This window comes from Panthera pardus, unplaced genomic scaffold, assembly GCF_024362965.1.
Source record: "Panthera pardus isolate Hobbes unplaced genomic scaffold, ASM2436296v1 HiC_scaffold_6, whole genome shotgun sequence".
NCBI classification, from domain to species: domain Eukaryota; kingdom Metazoa; phylum Chordata; class Mammalia; order Carnivora; family Felidae; genus Panthera; species Panthera pardus.
In genome coordinates this window covers 10,729,653-10,757,597 of record NW_026526991.1, presented here as the reverse complement: position 1 = coordinate 10,757,597, position 27,945 = coordinate 10,729,653, and the positions used below count along the sequence as shown (strand labels likewise).

The window sequence follows — 27,945 nt, the reverse complement described above, 5'->3', positions numbered from 1 at the left end:
TCACTCACACAGATGACAGATTTGCACAAATTCCAAAGCAAGGGAGGGGCAGGAGGGGGGGGAGCCAAGTTCCATTTGAGATTCTCTTGTTTCCGTTTCAACCTGCTCTCTGCTGTTTGCGGCAGCTTTCACATCAGTGCGCCCAAGAGAGGCAGACGGGGCGGAGGTGATTTCAGTCCCATTTTATAGAAGAAGCGACTGCGGCCCAAGGGATGGGGAAGAACAGTTGCAGAGCGCGTCCAGGCCACAGGCCGGATCTTCCCGGCTGAAGGCGGGGGTCAGGGTGGCCCCAGTCCCCGGGAGAGGTCCCCGATGGCTTTCCGTCCCGTTCTCTGCTCTTCTCCTCTCCCTGAAAATAATCGGCAAAGGGTTGCGGTACACGGGCATGCTGTCTGGGGCTCGCGGTGGGCTTGGCATCTGCACGGGGGGTGACCTTGCCCTGCAGCAAACGACAGAATTATTTCACCGATGGCTGCTGTCCCCAGCTGGTCATGGTTTGCCGAGCCCGGTCAATGTGCCGTGTGCTTTTCCCCCCTGGCAGGGAGCAGTGCGGGTTTTCTCAGCATCTGAGCGCGGGTGGTCCATTTTCATGCCCCCTTATTAGGCCTTTCCCAAGCCTGGCCTGGTCCCCCCCATGGCAGCTCCCCCCACCCAAGCATCTTAACCTTCCTGCCTGGCCCACCTTGCCCTGAGCCTGGCCTGGGCAAGAAGCCAGCAGTGATGCAGGAGTGCCCCCTGGTGGTGATAGCCTGTACCGCCCACTGGGACTTCCAGCCAGGGGTCTAGCTAGCCTCACTCCCCACCCACACCTCCCGGACTTGCCTGCCTGTCGGGGCGAAGGGAAGACTGGGAATCTGTGGAAGAAGCACAAAGACCCGAGGCCCGAGGAAGTTGCGGATGGCTCCATCCCTGTTCCAGCAGCTGGCAGCACGAAGGCCCCTGGGTGACAGGTGGACACCAGGCACAGTCAAGAAAGAGGGCAGGAAAGATGTTCAGCATCAGTGGGATGGATGAAAAAAAAGAATAAGCGGATGAGTGAATAAATGAATTCGTTGTTTCCTAAAAGATAGTGCGAATATCACTATCAGTAAGCAAGCTGATGTTTCGATAATATTGATTAACTCCTTTAAAAGCGATGTACTTCTTTTTACGTGTGTTACTTATTATATATCTGGCCCATCGGATTAATTGTATCAAGTGTATTTTCGGAGCAACCTGGGTGTTCGGTCGGTTGAGCGTCCAACCTTTGATTTCAGTTCAGGTCACGATCCTAGGGTCGCGAGATCAAACCCCGCACTGGGTTCCATGCAGCACGGAGCCTGCTTTAAGATTCTCTCCCTCTCTTTCTCTCTCTCTCTCTCTCTCTCTGTCTCTCTCCCTCTACCCCTCTCCCCAGCCGTGCTCTCTCTCTAAAAAACCATAAACAAACAAATATAAAACAGATGTCTTTAGGTACAAAAGGGCCAATGCAAAAAAAAAAAAAAAAGAAAAGAACTTTAAACATGTGGGTATCCTCAGGACCCAGCAAAGAGGTGTTTGATTAATGCTAGTGTAATAAATTAATGAATGGAGACAACGGCCGGGCAGACTGTGGATGGTCTTATAGAGCAGTATATGGGTCCCAAACTCGGCTGTATGTTGGAATCACCTGCTTTAAAAAGCATCTCTGGGCAGGTATGTGTCTCTGACCGTCAGGTGGCTGAGGAGGGAGCCCGTGTGTTTGGGCACTCAGTTGGGGCACCGTATTAAGGAGCAGCCTGACTTCACTGCCATTGGAGAGCGTGAAACTGCCACCATCAGAGGAAGCAAGCCACATTTGGCGACTGGGATCCACTCGCTGGGTGAACGGTCGGCCCCAAGGAACTTGACGCTATCACTCAAGGGAAGAGAAGTGAGCTTATATTTTATGTAAAGTACTTCTAATTAACACAATGTGTAAAGTTGATGTGCATTTACTATGATTGTAACATAATGGCTAATTATTTCTCATTTATTCACCCTGCATATCATATTTTATTTAGCATGTGTCTTTACTATCAGTCAGTGTTACATTAATTGCTGTTCAGAACACAGAGAATTTTCTGTGTCCTAAGTTTATTGACACGTTAGCTCTTCACTTATTGAAATTTTCATTTATTGGAAGTTTCTCCCCTTAAACAGAAAAAAAAAAAAACCCTTATTGAAAACTGTGACTAGTTAATTATCAACGTAAGGTAGTTAATGTAGTTATAATCTGTTTATCTGTTTTAACTGGATCCTGGTTTCCTCATAACAATTTTCAGTTACTTTGTTGAGTAGAAGCTGAAGGAGCGAGTGGTTTGGGGTGGGCCTTTGTAAAGAGCCTTCCAAAGCTACACATAGTCTAGAAAATGCAGGTTGAGTTCATATTTGATGTGTGAGTTGTTATCTTGTTAGATACTATTAATAAGAAAAAAGAATTTCCAGTCGTGAATTTTCATGGCTATTCCTCTGGGAAAGAATTGAGAGAAATAAATTCTGTATTATTTGCAAAGATTGACATACACATTGAGATTTGAGTCTAACTTTTTATATCAGTTTAATGGTATTCAGATACCCCCTATCCTTTTTTTGAACTTTGAACGGATTTGTAAAACATAAAATGTGAATAGATTTGTCATAGCACGGGGTCAAAAATTAGTCCTGTTGATGGCAAGTTATTCGATATTAATTCCCTTTTATGAACAAATGCAATTAAGTTGCAAATCCCTTAACAGAGTGCGGTGTTGGGCCAATGTTTTAATCGGTATTAGGAAATGTCAGATTAGCATCCCCAAGGAAGAAGAAATCTTTGGCACAAGGCTGAAAACATACGTGTTAGTTTTAAAGCTGTGCCTTTGCTCTCTTACATGGCTACAGGGAATATAAATCGGTACATCCTCTCTCAAGGACAATTGGAGAGTATCTATCTAAATGATAAATGCACCTTCTCTCTAATTCACCAGTCCTGCTGCTAGGAAATTATCCTCCAAAATCCTCAACACCTGAACATAATAACATGTGTACAAGATAATTCACTGTAGCAGTCATTTGCAGAGCACGTGACTGGGGACAACCTGAATATCCATCAACAGAGGGCCAGTTAATAAAAACCTGGATAGCCGTGCTTTGAAACACTACGTGGCTGTAAAAAGAATGAAGACTCATCAGCAACAAAAAATAACCCAATTAAAAATGGGGCAAAGGACTTGAGAAGTCATTTCTCCAAAGAAGATGTACAATGGCTAATAAACACATGAAAAGATGCTCAGCATCACTAACCATTAGGAAAATGTAGATCAAAACCACAATGAGCTACCACCTCCCACCCATTTGGAGGACTATTAGCGAAAGAAAGAAAGAAAGAAAGAAAGAAAGAAAGAAAGAAGAGAGAGAAAGAAAGAAGAGAGAGAAAGGAAGAAAGAAGAGAAGAAAGAAAGAGAAGAGAAGAGAGAGAAGAAAGAAAAGAGAGAGACAAAGAAAAGACAAAGAAAGAAAGAAGAGAGAAAGAAAGAAGAGAGAGAAAGAAGAAAAAGAAAGAAAGAAGAGAGAAAGAAAGAAGAGAGAGGAAGAAAGAAAAGAGAGAGAAAGAAAAAGAAAGAAAGAAAAGAGAGAAAGAAGAAAGAAAGAAAGACAAGAGAAAGAAAGAAAGAAAAGAGAGAAAGAAAGAAAGGAGAGAGACAAAGAAAGAAAAGACAAAGAAAGAAGGAAGAGAGAAAGAAAGAAAGAAAAGAGAGAGAAAGAAAGAAGAAAGAAAGAAAAAAAAAGAAAGAAAGAAAGAAAGAAAGAAAGAAGAGAGAAAGAAAGAAGAAAGAAAGAAAAAAAAGAAAGAAAGAAAGAAAGAGAGAGAGAAAGAAAGAAGAGAGAGAAAGGAAGAAGAAGAGAGAGAAAGAAAGAAAGAAGAGAGAAAGAAAGAAAAGAGAGACAAAGAAAAGACAAAGAAAGAAAGAAGAGAGAAAGAAAGAAGAGAGAGAAAGAAAGAAAAGAGAGAAAGGAAGAAGAGAGAGGAAGAAAGAAAAGAGAGAGAAAGAAAGAAAAAGAAAGAAAGAAAAGAGAGAAAGAAGAAAGAAAGACAAGAGAAAGAAAGAAAGAAAAGAGAGAAAGAAAGAAAGGAGAGAGACAAAGAAAGAAAAGACAAAGAAAGAAGGAAGAGAGAAAGAAAGAAAGAAAAGAGAGAGAAAGAAGAAAGAAAGAAAGAAAGAAAGAAGAGAGAGAAAGAAAGAAGACAGAGAGAGAAAGGAAGAAAGGAAGAAAAGAGAGAGAAAGAAAGAAAGAAAGAAAGAAAGAAAGAAAGAAAGAAGAGAAAGAAAGAGAGGAAGAAAGAAAAGAGAGAGAAAGAAAGAAAAAGAAAGAAAGAAAAGAGAGAAAGAAGAAAGAAAGAAAGAAAGAAAAGAGAAAGAAAGGAGAGAAAGAAAGAAAAGGCAAAGAAAGAAAGAAAAGAGAGAAAGAAAGAAGAGAGAAAGAAGAGAGAGGCAAAGAAAGGAAAGACAAAGAAAGAAAGAAAGAAAAGAGAGAGAAAGAAAGAAAGAAAGAAGAGAGAAAGAAAGAAAGAAAGAAAAGAAAGGAGGAAGGAAGGAAGGAAGGAAGGAAGGAAGGAAGGAAGGAGGAAGGAAGGAAGGAAGGAAGGAAGGAAGGAAGGAAGGAGGAAGGAAGGAAGGAAGGAAGGAAGGAAGGAAGGAAGGAAGGAAGGAAGGAAGGAAGGAACAAGTGTTGACGAGGGTGTGGAGAAAATGAAACACTTGTGAATTGCAAGTGAGAATGGAAAATTCCACAGCTACCGTGGAAACAGTATGGCAGTTCCTCCAGAAGATTAAACGTAGAATTACCATACGATCCAGCCATTCCACCCCGAGCATATTCCCAAAAGAATTCAAGGCAGGGATGCAAACAGATATTTGGACACCTGTGTTCAAACATCACCTGTATTCACAGCAGCCAAAAGATGAAAAGAGTCCCAAGTGTCGGTGGACGGATGAATAAACAAAATGACATACACCGACAGTAGAATAGTCTGAAGCCGTAAAAGGGAAGGTGGTCTGATACATGCTGCGGCACGGATGAGCCTTGAACACATTATACTTAAACATGAAAACATTTTGGTGACGGTCGCGCAACGTTGTGAACGTGATGAACGTCACTGAATCGTACATTTGAACTGGTTAACGGGCACCTGGGGGACTTCGTCAGCTGAGCCCCCGACTCTCGATTTCCACTCGGGTCCACGATCCCGCCGTCGTGGGCTCTGCTCTCTCTCTTTCCCTCTGCCCCTCTCCCCCACCCTCTCTCTAAAACAAAATGTAAAAAAAAATAAGAAACGAAAACGGTTAAAAGGCCAAATTTTATGTGACGTAGGTTTTAACACAATGTTTTCCATTGATGATGGCATTTTTGTAAAGGGGTGCAGGGACCTAACTCCTCCTCTTTGATTAGGGCTCAGCCTTGGTCACTGGCTTCTAATGAAGCGATGTTGCCCGACTTCCTAGGCCAGGTCGTAAGAGGCAAAGCAGCATCTACCTAGCGGTCCTGTCTGGGAGCCCCGAGCCAACCTGTACGAAGCCCAGCTACGCAGTGAGGTCAGGCCAGAGAGACCTCACAGAGATAGAGGACAAGGCCAGCAGGTGTGAGCCACGTGAGAGAGCCTTCAGGTGACCCTAGCCTCAGCCCTGAGCCGCCCCGGTTGGCACCAAGTGGAGGGGAGACAAGCTGTCCCGCGAATCCTGTTCAAACTGCAGATCCGTGAGCGAAGTAAGTGCTGTCGCTGTTTTAAGCCACTAAGTGCTGGGGGGTACTTTGTTATGCAGCGCTGAGTAAATGGAACAGTAAACATATTCCTTATGTATTAGAGTTTATTTCGATTTAATTTAAAAATAATCAGATACAAATACGACAGATTTAGACTGCATAAAATGCCTCATGCCAACCAGCTGGTAAATTGGGTATTTTCTCTCTCATGGTCTGTATGCCGCATCTATAAAGCCATTAAAGGTGCAAGGATACTTTCACCTGAATACTGAACGAAGTCGGGGAAGTCAAGGGGCTGCAGAGACATAGCCGACTAGGAACACACTCGGGCTGGGATCTTTACCCCAGAAGGCGAGGATATGGGTGGGAAAGACAAAGTTTGCTGGAACTACATGGTATGAAGGGATATGTTTCCAACTCGGTAGGGCCAAACTCAAAATAAACTTGGTCAGGGCACCTGGATGGCTCCGTTGGTTGAGCGTCCGACTCTTGATTTCAGCTCAGGTCGTGATCCCAGGGTCATAAGATTGAGCCCTGCGTCGGGCTCCATGCTGAGTGTGGAGCCTGCCTAAGATTCTCTCTCCCTCTGCCCCTTTCCCCAAATTGCTCTCTCTCTCTCTCTCATAAAATAAAACATTAAACAAAGACAAACCTGGCCAGCAGGCCCTTGAAATAAAATACAGAAGATGGAGAAGTTATATGAGTGATGTACGTATCACACAAGGTGGGGTTTTGAGAAGCTTGAGATGGAAGTTATACGGCCAAAGCAAGAGAATTTCTGATCAGGACCATTGAAGGGCAAAAGGTTTATTAGGTAAACTTAGAAGAAGTTAAAAACAAAGGGATAGTGTGTGCCCCACTCTTCCATCCCTGTGTATGTCCCTCATCACACCATCGTGTTCTGGAACTCTTGCTTGTTTGCTTACCTGTTTATTTTATCTCCCTGTATTAGTCAGGGTCCGCTAAGCACTGTAATAAGCATCCCAAACCCAAGAGCTCGACTCAACACAAGTTCATTTCTGGTTCTTCTGACAATTCAGTGCAGCCCTTTTGGTGGACAGGCCTCCACGGGGAGATCCTGGGACCTGGGTTCCTCCCATCTCCATGTTCTGCCCTCCCCTAACCCATGGTCCTCCCTAGCCAGCCAGCAGTGAGAACAGAGACCTCTTGTGTGGGAGGGTGTTACAAGTAGAGGACATCCATCAGCCCAAGTCAGTCACATGGCTGCTCTCACTGCAAGGAGGCTGGAAATGGAGTCCATCTTGGGACCAGAAATATAAGAAGTACCCCCTCTGCCCTACACCCCCAGTATAAGATCCTTGGATGCCAGCTCGCATCCACCTAGCTCATGGTATGTGACATCATGCCTGGCATAAATTTGGAGTCTGTCAGCAAATCAGTGGTGCTTGAGCTGTGTCATGGGCCTTGGACTGAGTGAGCACTTTCCTTGTAAATGCCCTGGGATGGGGGAGGGGGAGGTGTCATCACTCCCATTTCTCAGATTGGGAAACTGAGGCTCTGGTAACTAAGCAGCATGCACAAGACCACGCAGCTAGCCTGTGCCAGGGGCAGGTCTTAGACCCAGAAAGCCTCTGCTACTAGATGTCTGTCCTTTCCACTCCCCTGGCTGCCTCTCCAGTACACACACTTGCTGACTTGTTATCAGGGCGTTATCTTCAAGGTTATCTTCAAGGCCACTCTCCTTTCTAACAATCAATGAACCATGTTTGACAAGCTGTGGGTTCCTTGGGGTGGCAGCTACATCTTGCTCATCCCTACGTGCCCCTTGGCTACCAGCACAGCCCTTGAACACAGTAGGCACTCAAACCATGTTTGGGGGATTCATTTGTTCACACGGGCTCAGGCTCCATGCTTTGCTGCTTGCACAGTATGGGGGTCATTTACATCTTATACAAGAAATGGAGGGGATATGTATTCTATGACCCCTCTCTGCGCAGTCAGAGCTGTCTCTGACAGCAGGACCAGCGCTTGCCCTGAAACTCACTGCTGAAGCACATATGAGGGTTGCGTGACAAGGAGGCCAAGGCCACAGGTGTCGCCTCTTCCGCATCTGGGTTAGACCATGAGCCCCCACACATACACACGTAGAATGCTCTGCCCCAGCTAGTCCCAGGAAGAATAGACGGAGGGGAGAGCGACGTTTCTGTCCATGGTGCTGAACTCACCTCGGGTCCCATCTCGTTCTTTAGCCCAGCGGCAACTTACAGCCTCCTGGGGAACCAGGTGAACGTACAGATTCCCGAGCCCCTTCTTTGGAGACTGGGATTCTGAGGATCTAAGATGGGGCCCTGGAATCCCATTGTACCAAGTACCCATGATTCTAATGCAGCCGTTCTGATACCGGCTAAAGTTGACTCGCTGAAACGGTCGTTGGTCCTGATGAAGTATCTGCCATGTGCCCAGCGCTGCACTAGATACTGTGAGGCACAGAAATGCACCCAGCAGAGTCTCTGCTCTGGGAGAAACTTACAAAGCATTCCGGAGGAGATGATGGAGGCAAGGATGGAAAGTACTCCCTCTGTCTTATGTGGACACTGTGGTAGGTCCATACCTCACCTTTAGCCTGCAAGGTGTGATAAGGAGTCACCTGAAAACAGTAGTCCCCATAACCATAACCAACATTTGTGTCCTTCCTTGGGGTCTCCCTAGCCCTATCTGCAAAGGCGGTGTGTGATACATTCTCCTCCTTCTGATCTCCTCATGGCTCGAGACCCAGATCCACCATCACCTCGCACATCAAGTCTTCTTGACCCCTGTTGCCCTGTAGGCTCCCCAGATCTGAGTCCTTCCTCCTTGTGCTCCATGGTCTTGTTTCCTCATCGTTACATGATGTGCCATGGTTTCAATACATCCCAACTAGGATCTGAGCTCCCTCTCAAGGGTTGGGCTTGCACCTGATTCCCCTGTGTAACCTCTAACATAGGGATGCCTCCCCCTACTCACCTAGAGGAGGTGAGCGGTAAATTCTTATTGGATGGGTGGCTAGGAGGAGGGGTAAGTGGGTGGAGGAATGTGCCCAATGGCTGTGCTCAGGGAGAAAGCCACTGGGTTACACAGCAGCTGGAACAGGTGCTCAGAACCAAAAGAAATCAGGGTCGGCCTTGGGGAAACCAGGCAATGGGCCAAATGCCATTCAGGCAGGGCCAGCTTCCGGTCAAGGTCTGCCTCTCCTTTCTCTGGGTGTTTGGGGAGAACAGGAAGTGGAACCAGGACGGCTGTGTCTGATGAGAACAGATGTTATCTGGCCCTGAATGTGGGACATGGGGGAGGGGGAAAGGAAGGGGGAAAGAGAAGGGGGAGGTCCAGAGCCAACAAATGGAACATCCACAGACCCACTTTATTTTACTTTCTATTATGGAAACTTTCAAACACACCCCAAAGTAAAAAGAATAGTATAACGAACCCCCACGTTCCCATCACACAACTTCAAAGAGCACCCCTATTTAGCCATTCTTATTTCATTCTTCCCCTCAAGCTCTTTTTTAAAGAAAATTCCCGGGGCGCCTGGGTGGCTCAGTCGGTTGAGCGTCCGACTTCAGCTCAGGTCACGACCTCATGGTCCATGAGTTCGAGCCCCGCGTCGGGCTCTGGGCTGATGGCTCAGAGCCTGGAGCCTGCTTCCGATTCTGTGTCTCCCTCTCTCTCTGCCCCTCCCCCGTTCATGCTCTGTCTCTCTCTGTCTCAAAAATAAATAAATGTTAAAAAAAAATTTAAAGAAAATTCCCAACATTACATCATTTCACACATAAATATTTCAGAATGTATCTCTTACATATTAGAACATTTCTTATTTAAAAAAATAAAAAAGAGGGGCGCCTGGGTGGCTCAGTCGGTTAAGCGGCCAACTTCAGCTCAGGTCACGATCTCACGGTCCGTGAGTTCGAGCCCCGCGTCGGGCTCTGGGCTGATGGCTCAGAGCCTGGAGCCTGCTTCCGATTCTGTGTCTCCCTCTCTCTCTTCCCCTCCCCCATTCATGCTCTGTCTCTCTCTGTCTCAAAAATAAATAAAACGTTAAAAATAAATAAATAAATAAATAAATAACCAAATAAATAAATAAATAAAAAAGAACCTCAGGGCACCTGGCTGGCTCCGTTGGAAGAGCATGCAACTCTTGATCTTGGGGTCATGAGTTCAAGCCCCACGTTGGGTGTAGAGATCACTTAAATAAACTTTAAAAAAAAAGAACCTCAATATCATGATCATACCTAATAAAATTAACAATTTCTTAATACCATCTACTACAAAGCCCATGTCCAAGTTTCCTCACTTTTCGCAAAAACACCTTTTTAGGGGCACCTGGGTGGCTCAGTCAGTTAAACAGCCGACTTCGGCTCAGGTCATGATCTCACACACAGTCCGTGAGTTCGAGCCCCGCCTCAGGCTCTGTGCTGACAGCTCAGAGCCCGGAGCCTGCTTCGGATTCTGTATCTCCTCCTCTTTCTCTGCCCCTCCCCAGCTCACTGTCTGTCTGCCTCTCTCTCAAAAATAAACATTAAAAAAAAATTTTTTTTAAAAAACACCCTTCTAGTGTCCATTTATTTGAACCACGATCTTAACAAAGTCTATGCGTTGCATTTGGTTCCTATGCCTTTTCAATCTCTTATCATCCGTAACAGTCCTTCCTTCTGCCTTTGATTCCATCTTTACTCGAAGAAACAAAGTCCATCCTGGAGAAGAATCCCCTTTGTGGTGGGCTGAACCCTCGTGGTGTCATTTAACACGTTCCACTGTCCCCCGATTTCCTGCAAACTGGTATTTAGATCCAGAAGGTTGGCTGGTGTAGGGTCAATTATTTGGGCCAGCCGACTTCCTGGGTGGTGTTGTTTCTTTCCTATGGCATCATTATCAGGAGCACTGAAGGTCAGATTTTCCCCCTTGGGGTGATACTAAAAATGATGAGCGTCACCAGGCTGATCACCCACCTGGGTGAAACCACCTGGGCATCCACCAGGGGAAACGAGGAGGCCACTGCGGTAACACAGGCGAGACTGACAGTGGCCCAGACCCGGATGGCGGAGTGGAGGGGATGGCCGGTCCAGCACCCCTGCCGTCCCCTTTCACAGCCGAGAACAACCGAACTCAGGGCGGGGAGCTGCTGTTTCTTGAGCAGGCATTACTTGAGCGAGGAGCTTTCTCTGCAGCCTCTCAAAACCACTCCGCACTCAATGTAAAAGTCACTGTGTCAATCCCACCGGTGGGGCCAGTGAATAGTGAAGTCACCTGCCCAAGGCACAGAGCCAGAGACGGAAAGGAGAGGAGTCTCCAGAGTTGTCCCGCACTTTGCTCCAAACCTTGCTTCTGGCACCTCTAAGCCCTGGGACCTGGACCCACGGCCTTCTTCCTCTCTGGGCCTCAGTTTCCTAATCTACAAAATGGGAATGATACTTGCCCAAGACCAGTACAGGGTGGTCCAACCTTGCCCCTCTCCCCCACTGCCCATCCTGCCCGTGGGGCCCACGCGGGCCACCTTAGTCCAGAGTGCAGGCAGCTTTATACTCTCCCACACAGACATACAAAGGGTTAAATCCAGACACCCACCCCCTTCCTCCATCCCAATTCTGATCCTTGCTGACTCTGCTCCCCCTCCCTAGCACAGCTATTCTGGGACAATGGAGGCAGCAGATGGCCCGAGCCCTGTTCCCTCCACCGACCCCCAGGATCTGGGAACAACCCGCAAATCTGCTGCTGCTTCTAAAAGCAGGCCGACCGGCAGCCTTCCACACACAGGGTGGAGAGGACAACAGCTGTGGAGCACATCCCTCCATCCCCCACCAGGGCTGCAGGGCCAGGGCCACCCCTACTCGGTTCACGTCCCACAAACCCAGCATTGGGTTAGCCCAGAAAGAAAGGAGGCCTTGGAAGAGCCCAAGCAGCCCGACTCTGCACTTGACCTGCTGTGTGACCACAAGCACATGGCAGTCCCTCTCTGGGCCTCAAGCTCCTCCGTGGAAACCAGGGCTGAGGCACTGAACTGGCGTGCAGTGGTTCCAAAGACCCCAGACGGAGTTGCATCAAGGACAAGGTTCTTCAAGGGCTGGAGGGTGTGCTCCAAGGAGCCCCCAGACCTGGCTGTCTGGCTCAAGGCCCCTCCATGCCTCAGGATCTCTCCTCTGTCTTCCCGCCTGCCCCCAGCCCAGAGCCCCATGGTGGCCCGATATCACCCGGAATGATGGGCGGGGAGAAGAGGCCTCGCATCCTTAAGCCTCCCCAACCTTTGCGCTGGCATTCCTGAAATTTCACTGTGATCGCTTTCGTTCATTCATGCAACCTCTTTGGGACCTGCAATCCTAAGGGTGCTCGCATTGATTTATCTCCTACCGTGGCTGTCAAACTGTCCCTTTATCTGACACCAGAGGCTGACTCCCTCAGCTGAGTCTCCTCTCTGCCTCTCCCAATTCTCTGGCTACCCCCAACCCAGGCTCTGAGGGCAGAGAGAAGGAGCAGCCCCCGGCACACCAGCACCTCATGGCACACACGTGTCCTTCTGCACAGACCTGTGTAGAGAGGAGACGTGCTGCACGCACACCCTCGCACGCCCATGCACACCCTCACACGCCCCGGCTGACCGTGACCCAAGCACACGCTAGTAACGGTCACCGTTCACTGTTCACTGAGCCCTTTCTTCCCCGCGCCCGGCTCTGTGCATTTCACGCAGATATCAATCCATGAAGAAGGTATTCCTTTTCTTATCTATTAAATGGGCAAACAGGCCAGAGAGACCAAGTGGGCTCCTCAAGGTCACGCAGCCGGCAAGGGCAGAGCAGAGACATGTAGCTCAGGACCCAAACCAACACCACCATCCCCACTGTGACAGGCAGAGCAAAGACCCCGCCCCAGCCAGGAACACAGTGGCTGCAGATCTAACAGGAAACTAGACCAAGAGAGGTTTAAACAAATAAGGGTTTAATTTTCTTACAGAACCAGATGCCAAAAGGGACAAGCGTGCATGATTGTCATGGCCTTTCCTTCGTGATAACGAGGCAGCCACTCCAGATCTAGACATCGCACCCACATTCACAGCAGGAAGAGGGGATATGGGCCTGGTCTTCCCCAGAAGCCCTTCCAGAAGCCTCCCTATTGGCTTCGTTTAGTTCACACTAATAGACTGAGCAAGGGAGGCTGGGAAAATGACCAAAAAGATCATCACGACCGGCTGGGGTCCATCATGAGCCAGGATCTGAGTCTGGGCAGGCTGATTCTCCAGACAAAATGGGATCTGTTAGCAAGGGGTGGGAGCAAGGAGCTGGAGACTGGTCGGCAACACCCGTATCTGCCACAGACCCTGGATTCTGCCACTATTCCACCTGGGTCCCCTCCGTGGCTGGGAATCCAGCCGAGGGAGCCGGGAGTAGGCCGGCCCAGTGCTTGGCCCCAGGGGGAACGACAGAGACCAGAGCTGGGGGTGGAAGGCCAGACCCCACCAGGGGCCCAGGTAATTCTCTAGAGGGTTAGGACCCCTGAGCCCCAGCCCAGCTCAAGGGCCCCCCCTCCCCCATGCTTATTCAATCCAGCCACTCAAGACCCACAGAAGCCCAGTCCCTGGGGCCTCTCTGGCCCTCACCTGGTGCACCTGTTCCCCGGGCTGTCCAATCCACTTCCCGGGGGCCTAGCATGCCTTCACTGCCAGCCACCATCCAACCCTGGGCTGGCCCACCGCTCAGAGGCCATGCCAGGGACTGTCCACCAAAGGGCACTTGCCACAGGTCCCCAGGGCTGCCTGGGGAGGCGAAGGATAACCAGAGGCCTCAGCCCAATCTTTGCCCAGCAGTTCAGGGTTCATCTGGCCACCAGCTGTGGGCACCAAGGAGTATCTGGGTAGAGGAGACAGTGGAGGGAACGAAACCTGTGGAGAGACCAGAAATGGGCAAGATGGTCACCCTGACCCCCACACTCAGTCCACGGGCTCCTGGGGGGGGTGGGGGTACACGTCTCAGAGATGGTTTGGAGAGGAACTTCTCCACCACGGCACTATTAAAATTTAGGGCCAGATAATTCTTTGTTGTGGGGCGGTCTGTGCATGGTAGGATGTTTTGCAGCACCCCTGGGCTCTACCCGCTAGAAGCCAGTAGAATCCCCCTGACTCATAACAATCAAAACTGTCTCCTTGGAGGGGTGCCTGGGTGTCTCGGTCGGTTGAGCGTCCGACTTCGGCTCAGGTCATGATCTCACGGTCTGTGGGTTTGAGCCCCACATCAGGCTCTGCATTGACAGCTCAGAGCCTGGAACCTACTTCGGATTCCGTGTCTCCCTCTCTCTCTCTGCCCCTCCCCCGTTCTCTCTCTCTCTGTGTCTCTCTCAAAAATAAATAAACATTGAAAACAATTTTTTTTAATGTCTCCTTGGGGCGCCTGGGTGGCTCAGACGGTTAAGCGTCCGACTACAGCTCAGGTCATGCTCTCAAGACTCGTGAGTTCAAGCCCCGCATCAGGCTCCATGCTGACAGCTCAGAGCCTGGAGCCTGCTTCGGATTCCGTGTCTCCCTCTCTCTCTCTGCCCCTCCCCTGCTCATGCTTGCTCTCTCTCTCTCTCTCTCAAAAATAAATAAACATTAAAAAAATGTTTTTTGTAATGTCTCCAGACATTGCCAGATGTCCCTGGGGGGACGGCCCCTACTGAAAACCAACTGTTTAGAGAGACTTCAAGGGCCAGAGATGCCATGAGGAGACCCCAGCCGAGGCTAGACTATCCGATCACATGTACCTGAGTCCACAGTCAGCTCCAGCTCTTTTAGGCAGGAACCTTTGGATTCTAGAATCTTCAGGCTTAGAGAGAACTGAACATCCATTCTTAAACCTCTTGATAGTATAGCCACAGCACGTACACCCTCACTGATGAGGAGCCCACCCCCATTAGAAGGCAGCTCCCTTCATCTTAGAAATCTGAATTTTTTCCCTATGTTGAGCCAAACTCTGCCTCTTTGTAATGGCCAACTTGTTCGATGCAGCCCTGGCCCCAGGGCCCTTGAACGGTTGTGAGCCCTCTGCTCCACGCAGACCGCTCTGCACAAGTTCAGAGCCAGGCAGCCTGGTTCCCCCAAGGGTTCCATTTCAGGTCAATCCAAAGTCAAGACCGAGCCTACAAGGCCTTGGGGAATCCTCTGCCCCATCTCCAACCAACCACATTGGCAACTCTCTCCCCCTTCTTCTGCGTGTCAGCCACACCGGCTTCCTTGAGCAGGCCCGCCCTCCCAGCACGTCGAGTCACAGGCTGTGCTCTGCCAGGCCTAATGTTCCTGTGGCCTGTTTGAGAGCAGAACCGGAAGGTGCCTCGGGGGCATTTTAGCCCTCTTTCCAACCATCTACCCACTGAAGAGAACCACGGAAGAGTATCAAGGAAACAAAGAGCCTACAAAAGCTCAAATAAAAATTTCCCATCGGGGCCTGAAGTTCTTCCATTAGAGCATCTCCTCTGCTCGGCGAAGACATTTCAGTCTTCCAGGGGCTCCTGAAGAATCCCAGAGGATCAGGACGGGGAGAGCCCTTCAGATCCACAACACGCTGCCTCCCTGTGTTACAAATGGGGAGACCGAGGCCCAGAGAAAGCAAGGTATTTGCCCAAGGTCACGCAGCAACCCTGGGGCAGAGCAGGGACTGAAATGCATCCCCTCAGCTCCCGGTTCTCTGCTCTCAGCCGCCAGGGCCCTCCTTCCCTTCGGGCTCTCCCATCTTTGGACGCCTGGATTCAGCTCCCTGTCTTCCAATCCTACACTTTGGGCCCCCGGACTCACCTGGAAGGGTCCTCCTCAGGGGAGAAGGGGCCTTCTAGCTTAATGACATTGAGCTTCCCCTCAAAGACGCCATAGCTGAGGGTGACCTGGGCAGAGAAAAGCGGAGCCGGAAGTGCAGGTTGGCCGGGTGTCCCTCAGGGGACCCCACAAGGGGGCAGTGTTTGCGCAGAAGCAGGGAAGGCACATAAGGCATCATGAGGGGCACGCAGAGCCTGCCTCTGTACCTGAAACCCCACCCTTAGCCCTGAGAGCTTCGTTGAGGAGCCCACCCCACTCCACAAGGCTCTTCAAGCTTGGAGGGGCACGGCCATGCCCGGACTCCATTTGGGTGCCCAACAGTCCACCCTACCTGTGAGGCTGGAATGAGTCCCTTGCCTACAGACTAGGAAACTGAGTCGCGACAAGGGAAGTGAGTTCCAGCAAATTCCATGCGTGGACAGAGGTTGCCTGAGACTCATGGCGGGGCCATGGCCCTCCCTCTCCTCCAGGAGCTTCAGGTCACTCTACTCGCAGTGAGGACATGAGATGATGCCCCTTGTCGAGGGACAGCAGAGCGCAGCGGTTAAAGACTGTAGGCTTAGGGGCCATCCAGGCAGGGCTCAAATCCCCTTCATGCCCCGTGCCATGGTTAGCTCAGCTCTCTGGCCTCAGTTTCCCTACCTACAGAATGGGAATGTCAGTACCGGCCTCGTGTGAACGTTGTAAGGAACCAGAGAGTTACAGCAGATAAAGCCACCGGCCTGGTGCCTGGCACAGTGAGTATTCTGGAAATCCCAACCGTTAGGGTACCTGGTTTCGGTTGTCCCAAATCTGTCCCCCTTTTCCTGGCTTCAGGCCCTGCAGTCCCATTGGGACCAACCCTGCCGGCAGAATCAACACTAAGTCTTGGCCCTGGTAGGAGACAGGTGTGACCCAAGCAGGCCTTCCAACTGATGAACACCAGCCCCGGGACTGGGCGGAAGGGGGAGCTCTCCTCTGGCGGGTGCGGTGGAACCCTGGGGCTGCCACCCCGCCAGCATGAGGGGCGAGCCTGCCTGAGGGTGAGCCCAGTGTCGGGAAGACAGGTGACAGCGGGCACAGCGTGAGCAGGCAGACTCAGCCCCGCCTGGCAAGCCAGCCCGCGGCTTCTCGGGGACGCGAGCCCATAAGCGTACTCGTTTGTTTGACCAGCCTGGGTTGCGTTTCTGTCCTCTGCCACCAAAGGACTCTGACTCGAGCTGTTGGGCGGAGGACCCCAGGGGCTTTCCCAGCCACGTCTGGGTGAGAAAGAAAGCAGGGGGCTGCGGGCAGGCAACCTCTGATGAAGGGGGGACGACCAACAGGCAACGTGGCAAAGGGCAGGCCTGGCCCCTTCGGAGGGATGCGGGAGGATGGAAGTTTGAAGAAGGGGCAGAGGGACAAGGGGGAGCGGGCAGCGAGGGGAGCGGTCTGAAGCTGAAGGCAAGCTTCTTCTGCTCCGTGCAGGTCCTTCCAGCTGGCATTCAAGGACCAGATCAAAGAACTTGAGCATCACAAACGTTAACCCTTGAGGGTTGGAGGTGGGCAGGGCTGAGTCGCTGTGTGCCCTTCTGAGGGTCCTTTGCCACCGTGGGCCTCGGTTTCCCCATCAGTAGGGGACAGCCCCACCCGCACCCTTCCCCCACTGCCCCGAGGCCGGCTCACCTGCTCTGGGAGCTGGGCGGCCCCCAGCAGCTGCAGGGTCTCCAGGTGGGAGTGGAAGAGGGGGCTGGGCTGCAGGTGGCCCCCCAGCTTGCACTCGACAATGTAGCCCACGGTGCAGTCGTCGGGCAGCCGGATGAGCGCGGCTGTTTCCACGAAGCGGGAGCCACTGAGAGACAGAGCCGTGCTGTGGCCACCGGCCCAGGCCCTCGGCACCTAGAGCTCTCCCTGCCTCCCAGAAGGCCCTCCCTCATCTGCCTCCTGTGCACTGGGTGACCTTGGGCAAGCCACCAACCTGGAGAGCCTCAGTGTCCTCTTCTGTGAAATGGGCGTGATAACGGCCCTGCCCTCACTGGGCCATTGTGTAGATTAAGAGGAAGAGTGGTAAGAAGAAGCCCCTTCTAAATGTGTCCCTTCTTTTCTTTATATTCATTCACTCATTCATTCATTCTTTGTTGAGCTTAAGGATCTGGCTGGTGCCAGGTGCCATGCTAGGGCTGCAGATACAGAGATGAGAAAGAAATGCTTGCTGCCCTCTTCTGAAGGGAGACGGGGGGACAGGTCGTTCCAGACTAAGACTGGCACTAAGAGGGAAGCATGAGGCCTGGGAGACACCGGGAGGGTAAGGTGGGCTTCCCAGAGGAGGTGGCAGTCTTTTGCTCTGCTTTTTATGTCACTCTGACAGTGGCAGTCTTTAAACGGAGTCGCACAGGGTATTCTGGAGTCAGCCAGATGTCGAGGAGGGGAGGAGCAGTGTCCCAGGTTAAGGGCACCACCTGACTGCATACCCCACGAGCTCCCCCAGGGGCCAGCCTGCCCCACTGCACAGGGTCCAGCCTTCCCTCCCCATCCCAGCCCGTGCCCGAGGGTTGCACCTGCCCGGAGGGGGTACCTTTCCCAATTCATACAAATACCCCGTAAAGGTGGGCAGAAGCCCAGATGGGGGCACCAGGCACAGGGATGACCCCTGGTCACGAGTACATAGCTGCCATCGGCATGCCCGAGGACAGCATTACCACCTCTAACCGGGACCTGAGTTCCCCCCACCCCCCCGCACTTGGAGGACCGCTCTGACCCCGCCCCATCCAGATCAGAGCAGGCCAGGGTTGTGCAGACCTTGGAGCCAGAGCCAGCAGCTGAGTGACCTTGGACTAGTCACTTATTCGGCCTCTCACAGCCTCAGTCTCCTCAGCTGTGGAAAGGAGGCTAACACACCTTCCTCCCAGGGGCTGTGATTACTCTTGGGGAAGCACAGGCCTGGCTCAGAGCCTCTCTCAGCAGCCTCTCCAAGCAGACCTCGAGAGGCCAGGCCTTTGCCACGTACTCACCAAAAACCCACTCTGGGGGCCTCTAGGGCTATCCCAGTCCAAACACCACCTCTTCCAGGAAGCCCTCCTCCCGTCTCCAGGCAGAAGGCGCCCTACATCTTCCTTCCTCTGAATGCCCCTAAACTTGGCCTTCACCTCCCCTGTGACGTTTACCCGGAAGAAGAGGGCTGCACGTGGGACTTGATACTTGCCTGGCTCAGACCAGGTGCCGACCCAAACATTTCCCCATTTAGCCCCCACAACAGCCCTTAGCTATTAAATTATTAGGTTTTACAGAGGGGGGCACGGAGGCTCCCAGAGATGACACAACTCGCCTGTGAGTGTATCCCTGAGGGCAGGAAGGCAGGTGGCTTGCTCACCACTAACTGTGTAACTCCATGACACAGCATGAATGCCAGACAGTTCCTCAGGGGCTCACTCCCGAGCCCTTCCTGCTGCAAAGGCCGCCCGCACCAGGCCCTCCCCTCCTCCCCCTGCCCCCTCCCCCCGCCCCACCTTGGGGCTTTGCTTACCTGGCCCACGGGGCCATCTTCAAAGCCAGTTTGCGGTTGATGCAAAAGCCAGCGCCCCCAGTGGCAAACCAGAACTGTACCAGCCTCTGGGGGGAGAGGTAGGGGAGGGCCAAGGTTCAGGGTGAGCCTGGGCGGTGGGGGCAACGGCCAGACCACCCCTCACCCCCAACCAGCATGGCTCCAGGCTTGGGAGCGACACCACAATCACCGGCCAGGGGCACTGGCCTCGCCACTTACAGCTCCTGGGAGGGAGAAAGCTTTTCTGCACGAGGAGAGAAGGGGGCCTCCCGTGGAGGAAAGAGAGAAGGACAGACGGGCCCGCGAGCCCCCGGGGCCAGCAAACCCCTTGACATCGCAATCTCAGGAAACATGAGTGTACCTTTGGGGTGTAAACCACTCTCTGCCCCCACCTCCTCTGTGGGGATTTGTGAAGCCAGAACTCCTGAGCTTCTCTAAGGCTTTCGGCAAGCACCATACCCTCTCGGCTACACCCGCTCATGACTAACAAGTTCCCTGAGGTTACCCTCTCCCGAGTACACAGTTGGTGCTTAATTGATGCATGCGGCATTGGGTGGGGGTTATCCCTCTTGATGCAGCAGTGAGAACCCTGGGCAGGAAGTCGGGAAGCCTGAGTCTGGGGCCTCGGCCTCCTCCACCGCACAGCCGTGTAACCTTGAGAAAGTCACCGCTCCCCTCTGGATCGCAGATTTGTCACCTGTGAGTGCATCTGCCCCGGTTGTGAAACCCAAGGGTTCTCCTGGCCCTGTGCCCTCCTCCTGACCACCTCAATGAGCTACTTCTGGAAATGCCGCCCTCTTAGATAAAGCAGGGTAAACAGGTTCTTAAGGACCTGGCACACAGTAGGTGTCCAATTGATGCTTGTTTGGTGAACTGTGGGCTCAGGGCTTCTGCTCCCAGATAATTAAAGTAACAACAGCAGGTCACTGTATACGTGCCTTAACCCTGCGCACGGATATATGGGGTCCTGTGCTGCAGATGAGCCGACGAGGTGCAGAGAAGTGAGGTGCAGAGAACCGAGGTCCCCGAGCTGGGACTGAGCCCAAGCCGGAGCTCTTGCCCGATTCTGCTGCCCTCCCCCCCACAACCCAGAGGGTACCCCAGAATCCGAACAGGCTGGGACACTTTGGGGCGGAGTCTAGGGAATCCCGCCTAGGAGTCTGTGCGAGAAGAATATTCGTGCACATCCTGGAGTCGGGGCCTGGGCGGGCCCAGCAGTACTGACCCTGCTCGGGAAGCACGAGGCTCAGAGAGGAAGGCCGAGCTGGTCGCTAACACTCACTAGTGTCATCACATGTCGGGTCCCATCCCAAGCACTTGGATGGGTGACCTCGATAAATTGTTTATCTTGCTCACAACCGCCCTGTCAGGTGGGGACGCTGATCGCCCGTTTCACCGGTGAGGAAACTGAGGCACAGAAAGGCGGGACGACTTCAACGAAGGTCACGAAACCAGGAGGCGGCACAGGTGGCCCGTGAACCCAGGGAGTCGGGCTCCAGAGCAGAGTTCTCAACCCCTCCATCCAAGCGTGTGGTGGTGCGGGGGCCTCCTGGGGCACCCGGAGCCGACTCTCACACACACACACACACACACACACACACACACACACACCTAGGGCCCGGGAGAATTTAATTAGGGCTCAGAGGCCCCATTAGCCGCTGATAATTAAGGTTTTGTGTTTCCTGCTCTTGGTTTCCCTGATGAAGCAGATGGTGAGCCGGGGAGGCAGAGAGCCCTACAGCCTGGGGCTCCTGCTCCACACGCTGCCTCCAGGGAGGGGGACCCCCTGACTAGCCTTTTCCCTGGGGCCAAGGGAGCCCCCTAGGGGCCTGGCGGGGCCTGGGGACCCGGAGAGAACCATGCTACGCACGGCTACTAAAAAAATGCGTCCCTATTTATCTGAAAGTCAAATGTAACTTTCATCCTGGTTCGGGGCTTGGTTTTTTCCCCAAATCTGACAGTCCTCGTTAGTGCCCATCTAGGTCTGGAGCTGAAGCTGGGGACCCCGTTGGGCCAGGTGTCACCTCTTTAGTCTGTGGACAGGAGGGGTGCGCAGGGGAGGGGCTCAGGGGCTGCGGGCAGCGCAATCGGCCAGCTGGCCCAGCGGCGCTGGGCACTTGAACAGCTGGTACAATACTTGGGGCTTGTACCAGGGGCTCCGAGCCCTGCCCTGCCTGCCCTTGCCCATCCCCCCGCCCCCGGCCTGGCCGCAGCCCACACCCGTGGCCTCCGCTGCACAAGGAGGAAGGGAGGGACGCACCGTGCGGTTGTGCGGCCTGGGCTCCGAAGCGCGGATAGGCCGGTTCAGGCTGGGCCGGCCTAGGTAGACGTCGCGGGTCTGTGGGAAGGTTTTTAGCAGCTTCAGCAGTGCCCTTGGGTTCACATAGTTGTCGTCATCCACGTGGCAGAACCACCTGTGGGGATCCAAGGGGGGGGATGCTAAGCTTGGAGGAGGGTTCCCAAGGGCTGCTGGCCAACCAGGCTCCCCTTGAGCCCCCCCCCCATAATAAGTCAACAAAATCAGGGAGAGTAGCTGACATTTAAGGCACACGGTCTAAGCCAGACAGCATCTCGTGTGAGCTCCCGAGAAAAGTGTGCCCGCTTAACGCGTGGGGACCAAGACTCAGCAAGGTTAAGACACTTGCCCAAGATCCCACAGCCGGTGAAGGGCACGACTTGAACCCAGACAGTCTGCCCAGAGACAGACCCCAGGAGGCCCTACGTGATGAAATTCACAAGACCCAGCCAAACTTCACTTTCTTGACACAAAACCCTATTCAGGAGCCAGCCTGAGGCACAGGCCACACCTGTCCCCAGAGACCCAGGCACACTCACCTCAGCCCGCTGGCCAAGAAGGTGTCGAACTCAGCAGCCATCTTGCAGGACAGGGCGGGGTGGCTGTGCTCAGCGGAGCAGTTGGTGACCACGAGGTGGGACCCTGGAGAAGCGGGGACGAGTCAGAGGACCCTGCCCAGGTCCTTCCCACAGCCCCGCACCCTGTGAGAATACAGAGCAAGACCTCAGACAGCCTGGAGCATTCTCATTCTACACACGGGGAAACTGAGGCCTGGGAGAGGTGACCCTCCCCAAACCCATACCCGTCTCCAACAAAGAAGCCTGCCCCTCATCCTGGGCAAAGGGGGATCCCCACATGCTAAGGGTGGGCAGCCCTGTTTCCTGAGGGCCCCGGGCCAGGGGACAGCCACCCCACCTTTCCCTGGTAACAGCTGAGGGGCCCCCACCCCACCCAGAATTACCCAGTCTCTCCTGGAGGCCTTCATCTGGGCTGTCGGTGAAGACAAAGGTCTAAGAAGGAGAAAGGGGAGTCAGGACTAGAGTCAGCCAAGGGCAGGCCCCGGGGGTCGCTCACAGCCAAGCCCCTGCTAAAACACCTGTCCACACCCCTGTCCTCCATCAGTGACAGACACACCCCCTCCCACCATCACACGTGCCTTTAAGACAACATGACTTTCTCGGCTACGCCCCACCCCCAACACACACAACCCAGCTGTCAAAGCCACACGACTTCATGGTGCACACCAGCACCCACGGGGACCCTACCAGAGTCACATCGTCTTCTATCTCACACACATGCACACACTGCAGTCCCACGTGGCCCCTCCCTAACCACACTTACACAACCCTAGACGCTTTGACAGGAGACAGACTCTGTGCAGACCCACGCACGGGGACACCGCACTGCTTGGGGAGACAGTCACGGCTTTCAGAGCCACGGAAGCTCTCTGGGCGGCCACAGGGCCCTTGCGCAGCTCAGAAATTTTACATCGTGATCCAGTCCAGCTCTCTCCCAGACTGGAGAGGCGCCCCACCAGCAGCTTGCACGCTCCTGGTCCCTGAGGACCTCACTTAACCTCAAGACAGGTGTTGTGATCTGTCTCCCTCGCAGATGGCAAAACTGAGGCTAAGTGACAGACTAAGGTCGGACAGTTGGCGACTGCTGAGCTGGGATTCGAGCCCACAGGCCTTGGACCTCTCCTCCCCACCTCCCAGGCAGGTAGAAGCCGCTCAACCCCCAAAGAAACTGAACACAAACCGAATGAGCTGCAGAGACAAACCCTCCACGGGCAGCTGATGGCAAGACAGAGACCGGCAGCCGGGGACTGGTCTGACCCCCATTCCACACCAAGCAGAGCACGAGCGCCTCTCCCTGCTCCAGCAGGTCCCCTCACCCGCCCAGCACAGCGAGGGCCTCCTCTGACGCTTAGGTGGCCCTGCCCAGGGTCCTGACAACTTTGAACTCTTTCCAAGTGAGGACCAAGGAGAAAGCATCTCACCCGTTCAAAGGGCCTCGACACCCCCATCTGTCACTCTGGCCACGCTAGCCCTGCCCTCCCTCCAGACTTAGGGCCTCTGACCGCAACGCCCCTCCCCGCTCAGCCACAAACACCTCCCTGCTTTCCAGGAACCAGCCCTTCAGATCAGATCAGCGCCTGCTTTGAGCCTCAGTTTACCCAGCCGGAAAATGGGGAGTAGTGGTAGCTGTGAGGGCAAAGTGAAATAGTGTGAGAAAGAACGAGAAAGAGTTGGCAATGAAGTCAGGCTCAGCTTCTTATCTCAGGGGGGAACTGAGGCACAGGAGGCCAGAAGCCAGGGTTGGGCACAGGAAGAGGCAGGAGGGAACCAGTTCTATCTCCCCAGGACCCGTGGCCCTTGTTCTGAGCCACTATTATCTTTCAATGGATTATTGCAAGACCGTCAGATCTCTTTTCCTGTCGGGACCAAAACCAGATAATACCCCCTACCCACCACCCTACCTAGTACCTTCTGTGGCTCCCTACTGCCCCTGGGATAAAGGCCAGCGTCCTAAGTGCGGCCATGAGGGGCCACCCAGTCCCTGTGCCTGATGCAGCCTATCTCATCACTTCCTGCCCCACCTCTTCTCTTAAATTCAAAGGCCTTTCAGTTCCCCAAATGTGCCACATACACGCACACCCTTCTGAGCCTTTGCATATACTGTGCCCTCTTCTTGCCCGACACCCCTCCCATGTGCCCCTCAGCCTCCTGTCCCTCCTTATGGTAACAGCAGCCCCTCGGTTATGGAAATCTACCCTTTGGTCTCTCCCACCAGACAGTGACACGCTGAAGGGCACGGGCCTGGTCTGATTTACGCCCCCCTGTCCCGGCACTGGCTCACCTCCGGGAGGCCTGGGTGGCATCCACCTTCTGAGCCCTTCTCCCTCGGGTCTGTCCCCCACCTTTTCAGATTTAGCTGACACTGTAGGTCCCTGGATATCCCCGCAGAAAGTGTCGGTGCTGGTCCCCTTCTCTATCCCATCCGCTGCCTCGGGGATGCTATGGAGCCTCTTGGCTTTAAACACCATCAAGAAACCATGAAATCCCACCTCATCCAAGACCTCTCGGGGGGGGGGGGGCTAGCAGGTGCCTCACACTCAGTGCCGGAGCCCCCCACCCACCCACCTGTGTTCCTCTGGGCCCTCCCCATCTGGCTGGGACCCAGCACCTTGGGGTCACCATGCCTCCTCTCTTTCCTTCACACCCCACATCCAGTCGTGTCAGCAAATTCTGCTCACCCAACCTACAAATTACCCAGGATGCGACCTCTCCTCACCAGCCTCCACGGCCACCCAGCGGCCCAGCCCACTCCTGCCTGCTTGGCTGCAGTCACCTTTCCCCTGGTCTCCCTGCTCGGTCCTGCCCCCACCGGGAGCCTGTTTTCCACACACCCCCAGAGAGCCAGTAAAATAAATCAGGCTTTTCTTGCCCTGCTCCTTGGCAAACTTTCCACCAGATAGTGGAACTCTCTCGAGTTGGGAGCATGGGCCAAATGGGTCAGGGATGTTTGCCGATGGATGAATAAGCCGGAATCGGTGGGGGGAGGGGGAAGGAGAGGGTCCCGCAGCAGGGCCGGGGGGCTGGGCGGGGCGCATGAGGCCCGTGTTCCCGTCCCTGGGAACCCGGAGATTGGCACAGAGCAGTGGGCAGAGTTTCCTCTGGGCCAAGGGTTGCATTTAATTTGTTTAAGGAGGAGACTCTGACAATGGTTAAAACCTCACAGGAAAACAAAAGGACAGTCAGCCTGCTGGGGTCAGGGGAGGGGGCGGCTGGGGGCCATCTGCTGCAGGGGAGGGGAGATGTGGGGCCCACAGTGCTCCCCCCACCCCCACCCACCGCCCTCGAGGGGACTGTGGGGAAGGGAAAGGCTCCCCATGGATCACAAAAAAGGGCCTCCCCCAGCCCACCCCCTCTCCCCGGGACAAAGGCCGCACGCGAGCTGCCACAAAGGCCCACCTGCCACCCGGCCGCCCTTAACCAGCTGGGGCGGGCGCCCAGCCCTGGAGAGTTAACCAGCTCAGGCCTGCTCCTGCTGGCAGAGCTGAGAGAGGCTCCGAGACCCTCCTGTCCTGTGCAGACGGGGAAACTGAGGCCTGAGAGGGAGAGAGCCTTGGCCAAGATCACAGAGACGGATATGCCAAAGGGCTCAAAGGGTGGAGACGAAGAGGACCCAGAGGCAGTGGGATGGCAGGGTGTCCCCCGGTCTCCCTTCCTCTTCCTCAATTTGAGCATCCTGCCTTTTTTCAACTCTGCCTCAAAGGACGAGGTTTCTAGCCTCTGCCCCTCGTGCTGGGGGCGGAAGATGAGAGTGTGATGAGTGAACTCATCTCCTACCTCTGTTTAACTGTGCTCGGTTTCCTGGCCTATAAAACAGGACCCTCAGTGCCTGCCCCTCGGGGGCTGTTATGAGGGTTAAACGGAGTGAGGCATGTGCAGCCCCTTGGCTGCCAAGCTACCCGGCAGGTACTCCCTCTGGCTGCCTAGTTGGCATCTGGGGTTGAGCTCGAGGCAGGGAGTGGGCAGCTGCTTCCTCTCTTTGCAGACCTGGTCCTGCCAGGGCCAGCCACCCAGGCTGGGCACCCAAGGACCCTCTCTTGGGGCCCAGTGACCAGGCAGCTCTGAGATCCCGGGTCTCAACAGAGAAGGAAGGGTCCCAACCGGGAGGTGGGACCAGGGCTCTGCGCCCCCAGGCCTTCAGGGTGCTGCGGACAAGCACTTCCTCCCTCTGGCCTCAGTTTCCTCATCCGGGGCAAGGGCACCACCATGGCGATCAAGACAAGGCAGGAAAGGGCCTCAGACCACGTGAGGCACGCTCCCGGGTACACACAGACACAGCACCATAAACAGGAAGGTCTGCGGGGAGGGCCAGGCTCAGCGGCTTCCGCAGGAGGAACCAGACTCTCCCCAAGAGGAGAAGCTGTGTGTGGGGGCGCCCCAGGGAAGAACCTGGGTGCTGGGGTCCCAGTGGAGAAAGGTTTAAATAGGGTGCCAGGACATCACGGCCAGGAAGTCAGGGGTGGGGGTGCCCTCTCCCCAGAAGGCCCTGGGCTCTTGCAGACATCACCTTCCCGGCTCTTCAGTGTCCCGGGAGCCCCCAACCCCCTCCCAAGGCTCAGTCACTTCCTCCCACTGAGCCAGCCGCCTGCCGTAGGGACAGTGTGTGTGTGTGTGTGTGTGTGTGTGTGTGTGTGTGTGTGTGTAAATGTGCCCCTCCACCTCTCCCAGAGATGGTTCCCCAACAACCCCAAATCACTGACCTTGCTTGGGGAGGGCACCAGGTCTGGGGAGGGCAAGAGCCAGAAGGGACTCAGCTTGTGCCCGGAAAGACATAAGCCACATGCCCCCGCCACACACACACACACACACACACACACACACACACACACACGATCCCACAGCTGGCCCCCGCTCTGACCTCTCCCCCACGGCAGCCTCAACCACCACCCCCACAGCACACCTCCCTCTCTCCCTCCCTCCCTCAGAAACTGCCCCACAGGAAAGGAGCACAGGAGATGAGGGCCCGCTGCCCTGGACACACCCTGGGCAGCAGAGGCAAGGGGACAGGGGTCGTCGGCAATTCTGAAAGGATGCCCCCCGCCCCTCTCCCTCCCAAACAGGCCCCACCTAGACCTTCCCGTGTCCTCGGCAGCTCAGCCCCTGTCCTCCACTCTCCCAGCCAGGGCGGTAGGACAGCACCCGGGGCCTGGACTGGGTGCAGCCTGGCCTGGGCACATGTCAGAGTCAGGACTCTCAGAGGCCTCTACCCCAGCCGCCCAACACCCCACCCCCACCCCGCCCCCCGCATTGTCCCCATCGCGGGGCTGGGCCAAGGTGGGCAGGAGCAAAGCCTGTGCTAGAACAGCCAGGGAACAGAGGGACACCCCCCACCCTGCCCCAGGAGAGACTGAGGAGTGGGCATGAGGACCACCTGGCTCCAGAGCCAGTGAGGGGCACAGGCAGGGGCCGCAGGAGCCCTTGATCCTGGGAGGAATGAGGAGCCAGGAGTGGAGTCCAGACAGGGCAGGTGGGCAGGCAGCTTCTCCCTGGAGGCTGCCGGGGACCCCAGCCCAATGGAAAGGCTTCCACGAGTCCCTCAGGTCAGGGGCCACTCTGGGGGCCTACAGTTGCCCACTTGTCACCTGTTCCCTGGTCCTGGAGACCCACGTGTCCAGCAGCAGCTCCAGGCGCGAGCGGTGGAAGGCTCGGGTCGTCTTGACCGTGATGAAGACATCGCGCAACTGCAGCTCAGGGGACAGAGGGCTTGGCGGGCCCAGCGCGGCGGCCTCCCGCGCGCCGTCGGGGGACAGGCTCGAGTGGTACCGCAGGGAGAGGAGCCCCGTGCACAGAAGGGTGAGGAGGGCTCCCGCCAGGCCCCGGAGGAGGCGGCACTGCATTGGCCCCGGGACCCCAGACGGCTCAGCCCCCAAATCCCAACCGGACAGCGAGGGGAGGCTGGTTAGGCTGGGGCGCCGGCAAAGGCCAAAGTCTGGTGGGCCCCAGGGGCAGGCGAGGAGGGCCGAGGTGGGGGCTGGTGCTCTGGGCCGGGACGCGGAGCCATGGCAGCGCCGCCGCCGCGGCCACTCCACCTGCTCCCGCCGCGCTCCCGCCCCGGCGCTCGGGCCGGGCC

General features: G+C 54.5%; 1 protein-coding gene across 4 annotated transcripts; it reads right to left on the bottom strand.

The window, feature by feature from the left end:
• On the bottom strand, window positions 1-27,945 carry MFNG (MFNG O-fucosylpeptide 3-beta-N-acetylglucosaminyltransferase). Of its 4 annotated transcripts, none has more exons than XM_053896011.1 (8): window positions 27,458-27,945; window positions 22,262-22,310; window positions 21,840-21,942; window positions 21,265-21,418; window positions 18,987-19,072; window positions 17,150-17,315; window positions 15,488-15,573; window positions 1-439 (listed from the first exon to the last, which is right to left on the bottom strand). In XM_053896011.1, the coding sequence occupies exons 1-8, from the start codon at window positions 27,710-27,712 to the stop codon at window positions 184-186; spliced, it is 1,155 nt and encodes a 384-aa protein (XP_053751986.1). In that variant the 5' UTR covers window positions 27,713-27,945; the 3' UTR covers window positions 1-183. The 4 variants fall into 4 exon arrangements, 3 of the variants coding, with proteins under 3 accessions (XP_053751986.1, XP_019302371.1, XP_019302372.1); XR_002079250.2 differs by lacking the exons at window positions 1-439; window positions 15,488-15,573 and adding exons at window positions 12,643-12,976; window positions 13,322-13,603 and having other exon boundaries at window positions 27,458-27,943; XM_019446827.2 differs by lacking the exon at window positions 1-439 and adding an exon at window positions 13,414-13,603 and having other exon boundaries at window positions 27,458-27,942.